The sequence below is a fragment of the Sorex araneus genome, chromosome 3, assembly GCF_027595985.1.
Source record: "Sorex araneus isolate mSorAra2 chromosome 3, mSorAra2.pri, whole genome shotgun sequence".
Lineage (NCBI taxonomy): Eukaryota > Metazoa > Chordata > Mammalia > Eulipotyphla > Soricidae > Sorex > Sorex araneus.
The window spans coordinates 151,365,245-151,382,184 of NC_073304.1; the positions used below are offsets into that span (position 1 = coordinate 151,365,245).

A 16,940-nucleotide genomic window follows, 5' to 3' on the forward strand; every position below is an offset into this window, starting at 1 on the left:
CAACTCTAAGCCCTAGCAGAGCCTTCAGGAGAGGGAGCTTGCTGCATTTGGATTTTCTAACCAGGGAGACGTTCCTGTCAGAGGCTTGGCTGCTAAGTGTGATCTCTGAGAGCACTTAAAATAACTCGGCCAGCTCCATCCTGATGCTGATGTGACGTCTAAATAGTGCTCCAAGTGCCCAGGCTGCTGTCCTTCTACTACGACACAGGGCTTTGGCTGGGAAGGAGACAGTGAGATAGGAATGGAGAGACACTGGCCTGCCTTGAGGGGGACATCTGTTGCCATGGTGAGGGGACAGTCACACACAGATGAAAGGTCCTCCAAGAAGGAAGGGGAGGAACATCAGCAGGCCACGCCCACCTCCCAGGCCTGAAGGACTTCCTGCAGCCCACTGGGTCACTCCCCACCTGAGTGGAAAAGCTAAAGGATGGGTGGCCTGTTCCTGACACCCTCCAGAGGGGCTGGGGGTGAGGCACTTGCCCTCCATGTGGCCAACACCCCACCCAGCACTGCAGGAAGCCACCCCCAAGCACAGAGCACTACTGAGTGTGGCCCAAACCCCCACAAGAGCCAAAGAGCCCAGCCTGCAAGCCCCCAGTCAGAGCCAGTGGGAGCGCAGGTCTGATCATTCTTTCTCCTTCCAGTCCTACTCCTCTTACAACTGCTACTGTGCAATAAGTGGATGGCCACCAGGAACTGTGCAGTGACACAGGAACCACACAGCCCCCAGGCTCTGGTTGCTACAGCACCGCTACCCCCTCTCCCCCTTGGGAGAGCAACCCCACCCAGGCCTGCTGGGTCGGGGGAGCAGGGAGGGGCTCCCCATCAGAGCCCACAGCAGTCAGGAAGGTCTGTCTTTAATGAGCAACTCTGAAAGCCCCCATTCCTGGCCCAGAGTCCAGGGTAGCGTGCAAGCTGGTGGCCACAGGCTCGCCTGCTCCCAGATGACCCTGCAAAACAGAAACAGTCTTATGAAATCAGGAATGTGTCCCCTCCCCCCAGAAAAAAGCCATCCAATATTCAGTCCTCCACAACTCCTACCGACAAGCATGAGAGGCAGAACGGCAGAGCCTGGGGGGAGGGCCAGAGGCACACAGGCCTAGGACACTCCCCACCCCAAATACGGGGAAAGGCCACCAGTGTTTGGGCCACTGAGGTCTTATTTATTGGTTTTGGGGCCATACTCGACAGTGCTCAGGACTGACTCCTGACTCTGTGCTCTCCTGGTGGGGCCCGGGGACCCCATGGAACGCCTCACCCACTCCAGGTATCCCTCTGCTCTGCCCCCCTATGTGGTCGTGCGTCCAAGCACCTCTTCAGAGTCCCCTGAAGGACACACCAGACAGACCCCGCACCTCCCCAGCATAGTGTCAAGGGAGCGAACACTTGCGCAGAACTTCTCCAGCCCCCAGCCTGGCGCGGGCACACCAGAGCCGAGTCCCTCTTACAGGGCACAGGCCGGTGGGAGCGAGGCCCACCCGCGCCGAGGAGGCCGGCCTCGGGCCCTCAGCAGCTGAGCATCAGGATTCTGCTAATTAAGCCGCTTTCTTCTCCTTAATTAGCTGCATGCGAATCTTGTTGGGAAGCGCTGGATCCACGAAATATTCTGGGATAAGAATAAAAAAGCAGGAGCCAGTTAAGCCCAGGAAGAGAGTGGGAGGGAGGTGACTGGGGAGAAGGTGGGGAGGGGCAGGGCATCGCTGTGGCCAGGGCATCTCAGCCTGGGCCAGCGGCAGCTGTGCAGGCAGGGCCACACGTCCCCACCCCGGGGACCCAGAGACCAGCTAACCCTCTAAGTGCCTCTGGCTGTGAACACTCGAGCTGAAGGGCCCCTCCTGCTGACTTCAAGTCCATCTTGGAGCCCAAATTAAAGCCAAGTGCCACTCTTGTCTCCACCCTGCTTTCCAGACCCATGCAGAGGCATTCAGCCTTCTGGAAGCTTCAGGGGCCCAAGCCCCAGGGATGGGGCTTTCCTCGGGAAGGAGAGGGGCATGTGGTTGGGTGACAGTGTCCTGAGTGCCCCTGCCCTGGCAGAGAAGAGGCCGAAATGGCTTCAGCCAGAAGCCCTGGAACCTGCCCGCCAGCCTGGCCCTCCCGATGCCACTAGCCTCCAGCTGCCAGCCAGCAGGGCAGCAGGGCCGTGAGCATCACCCAAGGGGCCTTTAGTGGCTGCACCGAAGACCCTGCCCCCACTAATTCAATCCCCACCTGGGGGAGAGCAGCTTGGGCCCCTGAAGTTCCTAACATATCCCAATGATTTTAATGAGCAAACTGGTTTTTTAATTTTTATTTTTTAATGAATCACCCTGAGGTATAGTTACAATCTTTCGTGCTTACATTTTGGTCATATAATGGTCGAGTACCCATCCCTCCAGCAGCGCCCATTCTCCACCACCAATGTTCCCAGTACCCCTCCCCCACCCCACCCCGTCCCCCCACCCCACCTCTGTGGCAGGGCATTCCCTTTCACTCTCTCCTCTGGGGTGTTGTGGTTTGCAATACAGGTATTAGGTGGCCATCATGTTGGGTCTATAGTTTACTTCAGCACGAATCCCCCATCCTGAGCGGGCCCTCCAGGGACCCTTTACTTGGTGGTCCCTTTTCTCTATCGCAGCTGCCTTTACCCCACCTGTGAGGCTGATTTCCAGGCCGTGGAGCGATCCTCCTGGCCCTCATCTCTCCTCTCCTGGGTCTTAGTCTCCCAGCCTGGTTTTGATGGGCAATGGGTGGAGAACCTGCTGGAAGAGCCCCACAGGCTCCTGGGCAGCCCACGGCCTTCACTCTATCTTGAGGAGGTTCTGCTCATTGCCCATCTGGTCTCATTCGCAGAAGATGCCCAGGGAGCCCTGGCCGGAAGCCCACAGTGGGAGGTGGGCGTCCGGTACAGAGCCTGAGTCTTTGGGGAGAAGCCGGGGCGCAGTGGGAATTGGACTCACCGGTAGCGAAATCAAGGATGTTGTCTGGTCTTTGCAACAGAATTTCTCTAGAAGACATTAAGAAAGCAGGATAGATCAGAAATTCTTTCTGGTCTTCTGTGAATCACAGAACCAGAGGATTTGTGTTCACTAGATCATGAGAGTTCGAAGGTGTTAATACAGAAATGCAATCTGTAATTACCATTATTGTAATTACCGTGACCATTTATTGTAAGAAGAGATTTTAAGAGGGCACAGTTATTCAAAGGGATTTTTCATCAGTTAAAAATAAATCAATCGTAGCTGGAGCGATAGCACAGCGGGTAGGGCGTTTGCCTTGTACGTGGCCGACCCAGGTTTGATTTCCAGCATCCCATATGGTCCCCTGAGCACAGGAGTAACCCCTGTGCATTGCCGGGTGTGACCCAAAAAGCAAAATAAATAAATAAATAAATACATAAATAAATAAATCATGGCTGGAGCAACAGTACAGCAGGCAGGGTGCCAGTCTCGCATTCAGTCACCCTGGTCTGGGTCCCCAGCACCCAGAGAAATGGGCGCTTGCCAGGCTACGCCCTAGCTACTGTACTACTTGCTCTGGCCCCCAATACCATTGTTTTGGGCATTTAATATTCCAGCACCAACCCCACCACCAAGGGCCAGAGAGATAGTACAGCCCTGCACATGCCTGCTGGGTTCCATTCCAGAAGTGATACCTGAGTGCAAAGTCAGGAGTAACCCCTAAGCATCACTGGGTGTGACAAAAAAACAAAAACCTAACAAAATAAAAAAACACCAGCAGTGTGACCTTCTCATCCAGCCCGGGAACTGCTGTTGCTCTGGGGCAGATGAGGCGAAGAGGTTGAGGGGCTCTGAAAGTCCTGTCGGTAGAAACCTTTTCATCTTTTTGCGGACTGGCAGTGTGAGCACTTGGGACCTGTGGTGAGGAAGCTCCCAAGGGCCATCCAGCACAAGTGCTTCAGTGACCACCACTGCCCCAGCCTGCCTCCTTAGCAGGCACAAATTTTTTTTTTTTTTTTTTTTTTTGCTTTTTGGGTCACAAATGGCAATGCTCAGGGGTTACTCCTGGCTCTGTCTGCACTCAGGAATTACCCCTGGCAGTGCTCAGGGCCCATATGGGATGCTGGAAATCAAACCTGGGTCGGCCACGTACAAGGCAAACGCCCTCCCTACCTGCTGTGCTATTGCTCCAGCCCCCAATAATTTTTTTTAAATTGCTTGTTACAACAAAATGGTTAAGTGAAATTGTCAAAAACTAGTTCAGTTGGAGCTGGAGAGATAGTACAGCGGGGAGGGTGCCTGCCTTGCATACGCCCGACGTGTGTTTGATCCCCAGCATCCCATATGGTCCCCAGAGCACTATCAGGAGTAATTCCAGTAGAGCCAGGAGTGACCCCTGAACATTGTTCCCTGTGATAAAAAAGTTCAGTTAATAAAAGAGAGAGACAGATAGACAGACGAACACTTTCTGGGGCCAGGAAGCAGTGAATGGCCCTTGGCAGGGCTGGCATGTCCCCAGGAGCAAGCCTGGGGCCCTGGCCCAGGAAAACACCCCCACAGCCCCACCACCAATGCTGCAGTCAGCTCCCGTGTAGTGGGCAAAGCTGCCACAATCTCGGAGGAAGTTTAGCCACGATTTCTCTGTGGTGGGGTGAGAAGAACCCCCAAAACTAGACGGGAAACAGTTTGAAGTCTCAGGGCCTACAATCCAGGGACAGACCCCCGTATCACCCCCAATCCTCAAGGCCCTGGCAACATGGAAACTCCCCAGAGCACCTGGGGTTTTATGGTTCATAAAGTCCATTCACAAATGCTGTGGGCACGGGTGTGCACACGGAGCAAGACTTCTTCAGGGAAACCAGACCTCCAGAAGTTAATCATTTGTGCACATTCATAAAGTGGATCAATACTGGAGGGAGGCACCGGACTGGGATTCTGACGCCTGCGCTTCGCCCAGCCTCTGGGCCATGCCATCCAAGAAGGTGTGCACCCAAACACCAGGAATTCTGCTCCCCTTACCGTCCATTCGATTCGCTAATGATTAAGCACAGATTAAACCTACCCTATCTACCATGCCAGAGAGGAGGGACTGATTTTTGAAAACAACGATTAAAAAAACCCACACCTTGGGGCTGGAGAGATAGTGCAGCCCGTAGGGTGCTTGTCTTGTACACTACAGCCAGGTTTGATCCCTGGCGTACCATAAGGTCCCCCGAGCACTGCCAGGAGTAATTCCTGAGTATAGAGCAAGAGTAAGCCCTGAGCTTGTCAGGTGACTCAAAAACCAAGTTAAAACAGGTAACCACAACTCAAAGAAAGGTCAAAGTTGCCAAATGCCTGAAAGGCTAAACCATCCCAAGTGCTTGCTAGGAGAGGAATGAAATGGGCACCAGGAGGCCAAGAGAGGGCGGCTTCTAAGTGCCAAGTGCCCAAGTGCCGAAGCCCTAGAATCTCCAGGGGGCAGCACTCCCAGGGTGCTGTGTCGCGGGTGGGGTATCGGCAAAGGGCTCAGGGCTCATTCCCAAGCCAGGGAAGCAGCAAGTGCAGGAAGGAAGAGCTCGCGCACCGGGCTCCGGCTTCTTCGGCTGTGGATCCCACCCAATGGGGGATCGAAAAACTCAGGACAACAGTCAAGAAAAACATTGGCAACGGTAAAAGTTTCTTTTTATGATCAACACTGATTCAAAAACCAACTGTGTCCTGAATCCAGGTGCTTGTGGCGGCTCCTGCCCGAGCTTTCTTGGGTGGAAAGGGGGGTGGTGACGGTGGACATCAACCCTGCCTCCCCGGCTCTCACCCACCCCAGGAAGAGAAGGGCCAGGAGAATCTCATGGGGGCAGTTCCAACAAGAGCAAAAGGGAGAGCCTGAGCACCTGCCGGGCTTGGGGGCAAGGCAGGGAGAAACGGGGTCTGAGGTGTACCTTCAGGGAAACGCTGAGGCCACCCCTGATGTGACTAAAACAACTCCCCACTCCCGCACCCTCCGCCCCAGTTCTAACCCTCTGTTTGTGAACATTGCAAAGGGAGAAGTAATTAAAGCTTTTGTTTTTCCTTTTTGGGTCACACCTAGTGATGCTCAGGGGACCATATGGGATGCTGGGAATCGAACCCGGTTAGCCATGTACAAAGCAAACACCCTACCCACTGTACTATCGCTTTTAAAGTCTATCCTCCCTTGGCTGAAGCAGGTGGCACAGCAGGTAGGGCGTTTGCCTTGTATGTGGCTGACCCAGGTTCGATTCCCAGCATCCCATATGGTCCCCTGAGCACCGCCAGGCGTAACCCCTGTGCATCACCGGGTGTGACCCAAAAAGCAACAAAATAAAGTCTATCCCCCATCTCCCTTCAAATCCCTTTTCACATGGGTGGCCAGCTCCTTACATTTCTCAAGGAGGAAAAAATGCTTTAAATGATGTCCCAGCATGGACATGGACAGAGGACCCTAAGCTACCCTTGGTCCAAGCCAAATCACTAGCCCTAATAAGACCAAACTTCATAGACAGACTCCCTGTTTCCCCTCACTCCCCACTGAACCTCTCTCTGAGGCTGCAGGTTGGATAAGTGGCTAAAATGGGGAATAATAAGGTGGAGCAATAGCACAGCAGGTAGAGCACTTGCCTTGCATGCGTCCAACTCGGATTCAATCCCTGGCATTCAAGTGGTCTCCTGAGCCCCACCAGGGGTAATTCCTGAACACAGAGCCCTGAACATCACCAGGTGTGGTCCAAAAACCAATATAAATTAATTAATTAAATTAAATAAGGAACAGTGAGACCCCGGGGGGAAAAACCCCAAACACTTGAGGTGGGAGTGGTGGGTAATTACCCAATGGAGTCAGCTTTAAGCAGAGGGGCTCGGCCGTGACCCCAGCTCCTATGGGCTTCCAACATAACACACCAGGAAATCAGGGCCCCGCAGGGCTGGATCCAGGTTCAGCGAGCAGGAGAGGGGCTTGGCCGGGGAACGTAACTTTAGAAAGTGGGATTAAACTCTCTCCAGTAGCAAGGGAAGCACCGCACATGTGCCACGATGCCACACAATGTAACGTGTAGGCACTTAGGCACTGAGACACAGGAGCCCTGCCAGCTACGAGCCTTGATCCAGAGCGGGCCCGAGAGCAAGAAGAGGGCAATGCACAGAGGACTGTGGTATGGGCAGGGCTAGAGACCAAAGCAGCACCTGGAAACAGAGGCCTCCACTAGAGTCCAGCCCTGCCTCTACACTGCAAACAGCACTGGAAATGGACTCTTCTCATCAGTGCCATCCTGGCTCTGTGTGTGTGTGTGTGTGTGTGTGTGTGTGTGTGTGTGTGTGTGTGTGTGTGTGTGTGTGTGTGTGTGTGTGTGTGTGTGTGTGTGTGTGTGTGTGTGTGTGTGTGTGTGTGTGTGTGTGTGTGTGTGCGCGCGCGCACTGAAAGAAAAGGCGCAGGGACTCTGGAACAAACTTCTAGCTGCTGGAATTTAATTTCTTCAACATTCTTCAGGTAGGGAAGGGTCGAGCATGTTTGGGGCTAGTATTTATCTATTTATTTTGGTTTAAGGCCCACACACAGTGATGCTCCAGGCTTACTCTTGGCCCTGCAATTCAGGAATCACTTCTGATCGGGATCAGGGACCATATGAGACGCTGGGGAAGGAACCTGAGTCAGTTGACTGTGTGCAAGGCAAGGGCCCTCCCCACTGTACTATGCTCCAGCCCCTTAGTTATCTTATCGAGCTCTGTTGGGAAAAGCATTTCTTCACCCAAGGAGAGCCGGTTGAGTTTCTCAAAGCCTAATTCCCTCTTCCAAGTATTATAAGGTTCCATTACAGCTAAAGTAATGACAGTGATGTTTTTGAGAATTGAGAGATAACCAGGAAATCTCCAGAAGTAGCAGAAGATTCTTGGTGAGACAAATTCCAGAGTTGGGAAACATGATCATCTCAGGATATTTTCTTACTCTCAGAACCTATAAGCAGCAGACAGGATGGGGCTATAAAAATGAAACAGGATTAAGGCACTTGCTTTACATGTTGCTAGTCCACATTGAATCCCTGGCACCCCATATGGTCCCCTAAACTCCACCAAGAGTTATCACTGAGTACAGAAGCAGGAGTAAGCCCTGAGCACAGCTGGGTGTGGCCCATAAGGAAAAAGGAAGAGGAGAAGAGGAAGAGGAAAAATGATCCAGAAAGTTTTGGTGTCTTTTCTTTTTTAAATGTTTGGTTTGCAGTAGAGTGCTTGGGTTTGTCTGGGTTTTGAGGGGAATGGGGAGCATTTGGGCCACACCTGGCAAGCTCAGGGTACCATATGAGTTGCTGGGAATCTGCAGTGCACAGCAAGTGCCCTACCCACTGTGCTAAGACTCTGGCTCCTGCTTTGCAGAGGGGCATGGGATTGAACCTAGGGCTCATGCATGCAAGGCAGGTGTTTTCTTGGTGAGCTACGTCTTTGGAGGTCTTGTTTTTGTTTTGTAAGAAGGGGACTCTCGGGGCTGGAGCAATAGCACAGCGGGTACGGCGTTTTCCTTGCACACGGCCAACCCGGGTTCGATTCCCAGCATCCCATATGGTCCCCTGAGCACTGTCAGGAGTGATTCCTGAGTGCAGAGCCAGGAACAATCTAAGCATTGCCAGGTGTGACCCAAAAAGCAAAAAAAAAAAAAAAAAGAAGGGGACTCTCACACTGACCCCAACACAATCTTTTTTTTGTTTTTTGGCTTTTTGGGTCACATCCACCAATACTCAAGGGTTACTCCCGGCTCTGCACTCAGGAATTCAGGAATTCCTCCTGGCGGTGCCTGGGAGACCAGCCCCCGCAACACAATCTTTTTTTTTTTTTTTTTCTTTTCGGGTCACACCCAGCGATGCACAGGGCTTACTCCTGGCTCTACACTCAGGAATTACTCCTGGCAGTGATGGGGGACCATATGGGATACTGGGAATTGAACCCGAGTCGGCCGCTTGCAAGGCAAACGCCCTGTCGGCTGTGCTATCGCTCCAGCCCCCCCCCCACACACAATCTTATAAAAAAAAAATTAATTAAAAAAATTTTTTCCGGGGCTGGAGTGATAGCACAGCGGGTAGAGCATTTGCCTTGCACTCCTGAGTGCATGAGCCAGGAGTGACCCCTGTGCATTGCTGGGTGTGACTCAAAAAGCAAAAAAAAAAAAATTTTTTTTCCTCTGGTTACTTAAAACCAGTCTGGAAAATCACCTACCTGAAGAAACCACTAATGAGCAACTCCACTTCTCTGTGGGTCCTCAGGTACTTTTCATTAGCGATCCGGGTCTGAATCTGGGAGCAAGAGCAGAGAGACCCCAGGGATGATTCGTGGGGGCGTGGAGAGGCGGGACCGGCCTGCTCCAGTGCGGGCGGCTGAAGCCCGCTTCCCCCGAGTGAGGCCGGGCCCGCAAGGGAAGCCCCGCGTGTACCGAGTCGGCCGCAGGCCCGCGGCTCGGTCAGGCCCGCGTCATGCCCCGCACCTGCGGAAGCCCGCGGGGTTCGGCCGGGCCCGGCGGCCGGCGGCTGGGTCTGGCCTCCGAGTCTCTGCATCTCCAGCCTCCGGGCTCACCTAGCTCTCGGAGGATGGGGCGCACACACCTTGAAAAGGCGCAGTTCCTCCAGCTGCAGGGGGCTCAGAGGCAGGGTCTTAGGCTTCTCCGCCATCTTGCCGCGGTCGTCAAGGCGACGGGCGCGCGGCCGGCCGGGCCCAGCTCTCCGGCCAGGCCCCGCCCCGCCCCCTCCCAGGCCCCGCCCCGCCCCTCCCAGGCCCCGCCCCGCTCCCTCCCAGGCCCCGCCCCGCCCCCAGTAAGCTCCGCCCCGCCGAGGAGTGACGGGGGCTGCTGCGAGTCGGGATCGAGCTTTTTCCCGTTTCTAAGTATCAGTCTCGCGTGTTAGAGGTGCGAGTGGGGGGTAGGGAGGAACGGAATATGCACCCGGGCAATTCCCCGTGTACTCCAGGGCTCATGTTGGGGTGCCTGGGAATGGAACAGGGGCTCCCACTTGCAAGACAGGCCTCCAGCCCTGTGAGCACCCCCGATCGAGTCTTGTGGCCACTCCCGCGGTGCTTGGGATTTACTTCTGAGTCTACACTCAGGTTTCGTCACTCCAGGCTCGGAGAACCGAGTCCACCACGTACAAGGCGAGCGCCTTCTCTGCCCTTCCATCAGGTCCGGTTTGGGGTTCTTCAAACGTGGAAGCAGCCTAAGAAAAGATGTGAACTGGGTGCTGGAAAGGACGTGGGGTAGGCTGGGGAGTGTCCCTGCAAGTGTCCCTTCTCATGGACTAGATTGACTGGCTCCTTTAAGATTTCCTTTTGAGGGGGTGTTGGTTTGGGGGCCACACCCAGCGATGCTCAGGGGAAATCCTGACTCTGCCCTCAGGCATCATCCTGATAGTGCTTCAGAAATCATATGGGGTGCCGGGGATGGAACTTGGGCTGCCTGCAAAGTGCGTGCCTTACTGGCTGTGCTATGGATCTGGCCCCAACTTTCAGTCCTTTCTTTCACTACCGATGGGATTAGAGAGGGGCAGACAGTCTTCAAGAAAAACAATTCTTCCAGGATCTAGTTAAGGAGTGATTGGGGGCTGAAGTGATAGTACAGTGGGTAGGGCATTTGCTTTGCATGCGGCCGACCTGGGTTCGATCCCTGGCATCCCATATGGCCGCCCCAGCACCGGTAGGAGTAATTCCTGAATGCAGAGCCAGAAGTAACCCCTGTGCTTCGCTGGGCGTGACCCAAAAAGCAAAAAAAAAAAAAAAAAAAAAAAAAAGGAGGAGTGACCTAGAATGCGGAGCACTGAAAAGAGAGGCCTGAGAGGGGCAAAAGGCTGGCACGCAGGGGCCGGAGGAGCGATAGCACAGCGGGTAGGGCGTTTGCCTTGCACGCAGCCGACCCGGGTTTGATCCCCGGCATCCCATATGGTCCCCCAATCACTGCCAGGAGTAATTCCTGAGTGCAAAGCCAGGAGTAACCCCTGAGCATTGCTGGGTGTGACCCAAAAAGCAAAAAAAAAAAAAAAAACCAAAAGGCTGGCACGCAGACAAGCAGGCACCACTTACAGCACAGGGTGGGGACCGCAGAGGGTTCTGAGGAAAGGCCCCACAGAGGCTGGTTTGGGGAGCCCCAAAACAGGACTGATCTTGCAGGAACCTCACGGTTCTCTATCCTCAGTAAAGACAGTAAAAGAAATGGCAGTTCCTGAGCCAGGAAAAAGTCTGGTAGATTTGATAAATTGCTAAAGGCCATGAACAGGGTCCCCATGCTGGGTGGGAACCACTTGGTTTCTTTCCCCTTAGTTTCTTTATATTAACCTGAACTCTTTCCCTTTGTAGGGATATTGGGAAGTCCATTTGGTTGTGGTGTGGGTGGTGGAGAGAGAGGAGGGGGAGGAGGGGAGGGAGGAGGGAGAAACAGGAGAGGGGGGAGAGAGAGAAAACCATCTGTCAGAAGTTTTCTCTTTTTTTTTTTTTTCAGCCAGGAGCAGAGGTTAATTTGAATTGATAGTTTCTGTTGGCCAATATCTGTCACTTCCTGCTCAGCCCAGAACCCCAGCCCCAGAACTGGCCCTGTGAGTACCACAGACTCATGGGACATGGTTCTGACCCACGGGACATGGGTTCTGTCAGATGTGCCCTATGGATTTATAAGTTTATATCTATTGTCCTATATACACTGGACTTAATAATTTAGTATGAAAATTATGATGCAAAACATCACATTAAAGCCCTGAGCAGGGGCTGGAGCGACAGCACAGCGGATAGGGTGTTTGCCTTGCACGCTGCCGACCTGGGCTCAATTTCCAGCATCCCATATGGTCCCCGAGCACCGCCAGGAGTAATTCCTGAGTGCCTGAGCCAGGAGTAACCCCTGTGCATCGCCAGGTGTGACCCAAAAAGAAAAAAAAAAGCCCTGAGTATCTCCAGGTGTGGCCCCAAAACAATTTTTTAAAATTTCATTAATATTCTTGAATATTAATATTCTTAAAATCCAGCTCCTGGAAGAGAGCAACACAGAGTCTCTTGCCTGCATGCCTGGCTATCTTCCCCAGGGCTCCTCGGAGGGGATGGGCTCCAGCTTCCCTCCCCACACTGAGCAGAGCTCCCAGTGGCCGAAGACTTCCGGAGCCTAGCCACAGCCATGCTCATGGCCCCTCTCCACACGTTCGGATGAGTCTCACGCATGAAGGAACCGGCAGAGGAACCCAGGTGTGTGGGACCTGGGGCTGAGACCTCCAAGGCTGCTCAGATCGGGACTGGGCCTCCTCTGCCCAGATTTCCCATTTCCCAGTAGCTAGGTGGTCACACCCAGGGACTGCCCCTGGCGCCGTGTAATCCTGTCAACGGCCAGCATCCAGAGACTTAAAAGCCAGCTCCCGGAAGCACGCGGCCGCTTTGTGGCCGCATGATATCTTATAGCCTACTTCTCCCTCTGGGAGAACCTGGCAAACTACTGGGAGTTTCCTGCCCACATGGGAGTGCCTGGTAAGGTCCCCATGGTGTATTAATATGCCAAAACCAGTAACAAGCTGGGTCTCATTCCTCTGACCCTGAAAGAGCCTCCAGTACGGCATCATTGGAAGGATGAGTAGAGAGAGGCTTCTAAAATCTCAGGGCTTGGATGAATGGAGATGTTACTGAGACCGCTCAAGAAATTCGATGATCAATGGGATAATGATGATGATGATGATGATTCTTTTATGTATTTATTTTTATTTTTAGGCCACCTGGCAGTGCTTGGAGCTCATTCCTGGTTCTGTCACAGGGCTCACTTGGGGTCATGCACCATACTGTGTGCCAAGGATCAAGCCCTGGTCAACCATGTGCAAGGCAAGCATCCTCCTTGCTGTACTCTTTCTCTAGCCCCCATCACTGATATTCTTTATATTGACTCCATGTTGAATATTTCAGATAGATTATGAAGTAAGCACACTGCATAATATTTTGAATGTGTCTATTTAATACATTTATTGTTAAAAATAATTCTGTAGGAGGCCCGAGATGGCTTAACGGCCTGAGCTCAGGTTTTGCACACAGGAGGTACAGGATCCATCCCTGGCACCAAATGGTCCCCCAGCACTACCTTCCTCCAGAACACAAACTGGGAGTAGCCCCATCACTCCAGCGCCACTGAGTGTGGCCCCACCAAGAAAAAAGGGCCATACTCCGTGCGAGACGTCCATCGGCACGGCCCTGCGATTCCAGTCGCTTGGTCACTCTCACCCCCCTGCCGTCAAAGTTAAGCCTGAAGTAGCAGGATGCTGCTTCCTGCCCCTTAAGTACCCGGTAATTCTCTGCAATACCCGATGTCATTGAATCTTCCTTGTTTTCATTTCTAAATAAACATGTAAACTTCCAAAAAAAAAAAAAAGGGCCATAGAGCTAGTCCAAAGGTTAAGGCATTTGCTTTGCATGCAACTGACTCTGGTTCAATCCCTAGCAGCATATGGTCCCCTGAGCACTGCCAGGAGAGAAATAGAGTACAGAGTCAGTAGTGGACCTTGAATATCACCGACAGAGATTTATCCCCCCCCCCCCACTTTTTAGTGTCCTAGAGATTTTTTTGTTTTATTTTATGTGTTAGTGTGTGTGGTTCTTCGGATTTAAACTCAGGAACTTGTTTTTTTTTCTTTTTTTTTTTTTTGCTTTTTGGGTCACACCCGGTGATGCTCAGGGCTGACTCTGGCTCTGCACTCAGGAATCACTCCTGACGCTGCTCAGGGGACCATATGGGATGCTGGGAATTGAATCCAGGTCGGCCGCGTGCAAGGCAAACACCCTACCCGCTGTACTATCTCTCCAGCCCCAAAACCCAGGAACTTGTATGAAGCACGTGCTCTCCCCCCTCAGACTCTTTCCCACCTATGTTTCTCCTTTCCCTTTGTTTTTCTTTAAAATTTTTTTGCTTTTATTTAATTTTGTTTTTATTTGAGAGGCTATACTGGCAGTGCTCAGAGCTTATATACCTGGTTTTTCTCAGGCAAGAAGCCCAGCAGAGTCAATACAGGGAGTGTTTTTTGGGGTGCTGGGGATCGAACCTGGGTCAGCCGCATGCAAGGCAGTGCCTAACCAATGTAGTCTTTCCAGCCCCCGGTTTTGGGGGGTGGTGGTGCATACCTGCTTGTGCTCCCTGTGGCTCCAGCCATTGACGCCCCCATCCTTGAAGCCATCACCCTGGCTGCCTACTTCCATTTCCATAAAAAGGTCCCATGCTCACTCCTGCAGGCCTGCCTCACTTCACCACTGGAGAAATAAGCCACTTGAGGGAAGGAAGGTTATGTAATCAATTCTTTGTCACGCTCAGAAATTCTGCCACAGATGCCTTCACATTGTTTTCCTGTGGTGAGTCTGCTGCCCCCACATACATTTTGCCCTTTCTGAGAAATATCCCCAGTTTTCAGCAGTTCTCATTTCTGATGACTCCAAAGCTAGTCTCTAAAGTGAGTCATCCTTTCATAGTGTTGGGCAAAGTGCTGGCTGGGCACAGAGCGCAGGAACCCACACAGGGTGCTGGAATTGAACTGGGTCAGGCTGCCCCACTCAACCTGTGGAAGCCCTGGGTTCCATCTCTTACTGCCTGTTCCACTCAGCTCTGTGGAGTGTGGTCCACCCCAAGAACATTTTGGGTATTTTGTTTTGTTTTGTTTTTGTTTTTGTTTTTGTTTTGGTGAGGGGGTAGGGGAAGAAGGATTTGGGCCACACCCAGTGTGCTAAGAGCTTGCTCCTGGCTCTGTGCTCAGAGGCTCAGGGACCTTATGGGGTGCCAGCATTCCACCTAGCTGATTGCATAAGTACCTGCTGTGGTCCTTTCAGCCACCCCCTTTCTCCACTCTATTTTTCTTGCTTTTTGGGTCAGACCTGGTGATGCACAGGGGTTAACTCCTGGCTCTGCACTCAAGAATAACTTCTGGCAGTGCTTGGGGGACCATGTGGGATGCTGGGAATTGAACCTGGGTCAGCCGCATGCAAGGCAAACACCCTACCCACTGTGCTATCGCTCCAGCCCCTCTACTCTCTTTATATATGTTAGCTTAGACCTGGAATTCAGTGCCTCTGTCAAGTGTCCTTGGCATGACACCACCCTACCACTACACTACAAGGGAGAATAAAATTGGGAAGAGGTATGGGGGCAGAGCCCTGGAGGAACTAGTACAGAGAAATCCCATTTGCTCCTTGGGAGCAGCTCCCCAGAATGGGCCTCAGAGTCACAGGGCGTCTTTCGGTTTTCCCTCTGGAGACCTCATCATAGGGCAGCTCAGAGAACAGACATTCCTGACTGTGTCCCCCTTTTCCCTCGGGCTCCAACTCTGCTTTCTGAAGGCCTGAAGACCTGCAAATGGGGCCCCAGACTAATCCTAGGATTAGCGGCGTTCTGCTCCTGCAGCTGGCTCCCCGACTGCTGATGGGGAGGAGGCGCAAGGGAGGCTCATTAGCATTCATTTTTGCGAATGTTTAATATTTCAATTAATATGATTAGGCCCATGCAGGGCGGCAGTTCTGCTGACGAGAGGAGGAGTAATGAGATCACCAGCCTGGGGTCTTCGGGTGCCCTCGCAGGGGCGTGATCTGCTTAGCATCTCCATAAATATCAAGATCAGATTAGAAGTGAGAATCAGCAACCCTGAGGGCGGGGCGGAGTGGAAAGCTACTTTCCAGATGTGCCCTGCCCTTCATTCCTTGGCACAGTGGGTGCATGCCCCACTCCCACACAGACGGAAGCTCCTCTCCCCTGTCCACCAGGCCTCAGGGACCCTATGGATTCCCCATGCAATCCACAGACGCACAAACACACATACCGACTAGATCTGTCTGCTGGCCCTAGAACTGTCAGGCTAAGTCAGGGTGGAAGGTGGCCATGGAAGAGCAAGCAGCAGTCTGGATTAGGTTCAGGGACACTGCCAGAAGTGCTCAGGGCTCACTCCTGGCAGGACTCAGAGATCATGGGGTGCTGGGGATCAAATCCAGGTCAGCTGTGTGCAAGGCCAGAACTTTAACTGTTGTCCTATCTTTTCAGTCCAGAACCAAGCCTTGCAAGGCACCTCCACTACCCAGGAGTGGTTCCTAAGCCCAGATCCCGGAGAAAGCCCTGAGCTCTGCCAGGTGTGGCCAAAAAAGAAAAAAACGGAAACAGAAGTGTAGGAAAGGCCCAGTATTACCACCTCTCCCTCCCCAGGGGACGAGCGTTTGCTGTGGGACCTGAGTCTGCACACAGCAGACAGGCTTGCATCATGCCCAGGGAGACACACTCCAGTCATGTGTGCCCAGGCAGCTAGTGTAGTCACTCGCTCTGGGCCTTAGTTTCCACATCTCCTTCCGCTCCGAGGAGAGAATGTGCATCATACAGAGTCTGAAGCTGAAGCTGAGCCTGACATCCCCCACTTAAACATAAGTCAGTCGGAGCGGTGTTTGGGGGACAGGAGGTGCCACGGTGCCTGTTGCTATGGTCAGGTCCAGAAGAGTAGCTGAAGAAGGTGGGGACCTATTCAGTGACACTGTACTGGAGAAATCAGCCAGATTTAGGGTGAGGGAAGGAGCAACAGGAAGGAGGGCAGGCCCCACAGGCTGGCACCCTGCCGGGAGTACCTGGTGGAGGTGGAGCTGCCCCCCTGCACTGTGGGGGGGCGGGCGGGATAGGGGAGGGCGGCGAGGGGACCCCAAGCCTGGGGGAAGCGCTTCTTCCAGGTCCCAGAGCCGTTGGGAGGAGGACTGGGTTTCCTCTGGCTCTTCCCGCGGAAGAACCAGGGCGCCGACTGCCGTCGGGGTTGTGGCCTTGACAGTCCACTCGCTAAAGCAGCTGCTCCGTAGGCATGGACCACGTTAGACGCGAGTCCCGAAACGCGGGACGCGATGGGGTCGGGGCTGGGCGGGGTGGGGGGGGGGGGGGAAGATGCCCGCGCGGCTCCGCGTGCCCCACTCCTCCCTAGAAGATGCCCCGCTTCCTTCCGGCACCCCGCGCCCCTCCCCGGCAGTCGCCCCGCGGGCGGCCCCGGCCACACCCCCGCCCGCCGCGACGCGCCCCGCTCC

At 53.5% G+C, this 16,940-nt stretch overlaps 1 protein-coding gene across 2 annotated transcripts; it reads right to left on the minus strand.

The window, feature by feature from the left end:
- Window positions 1–840: 840 nt before the first annotated feature.
- On the minus strand, window positions 841–9,644 carry RIIAD1 (regulatory subunit of type II PKA R-subunit domain containing 1). Of its 2 annotated transcripts, none has more exons than XM_004618135.2 (5): window positions 9,518–9,644; window positions 9,135–9,211; window positions 2,937–2,983; window positions 1,479–1,606; window positions 841–950 (listed from the first exon to the last, which is right to left on the minus strand). In XM_004618135.2, the coding sequence occupies exons 1-4, from the start codon at window positions 9,581–9,583 to the stop codon at window positions 1,536–1,538; spliced, it is 261 nt and encodes an 86-aa protein (XP_004618192.1). In that variant the 5' UTR covers window positions 9,584–9,644; the 3' UTR covers window positions 841–950; window positions 1,479–1,535. The 2 variants fall into 2 exon arrangements, with proteins under 2 accessions (XP_004618192.1, XP_054988400.1); XM_055132425.1 differs by having other exon boundaries at window positions 1,449–1,606.
- Between the last annotated feature and the right edge of the window lie 7,296 nt (window positions 9,645–16,940).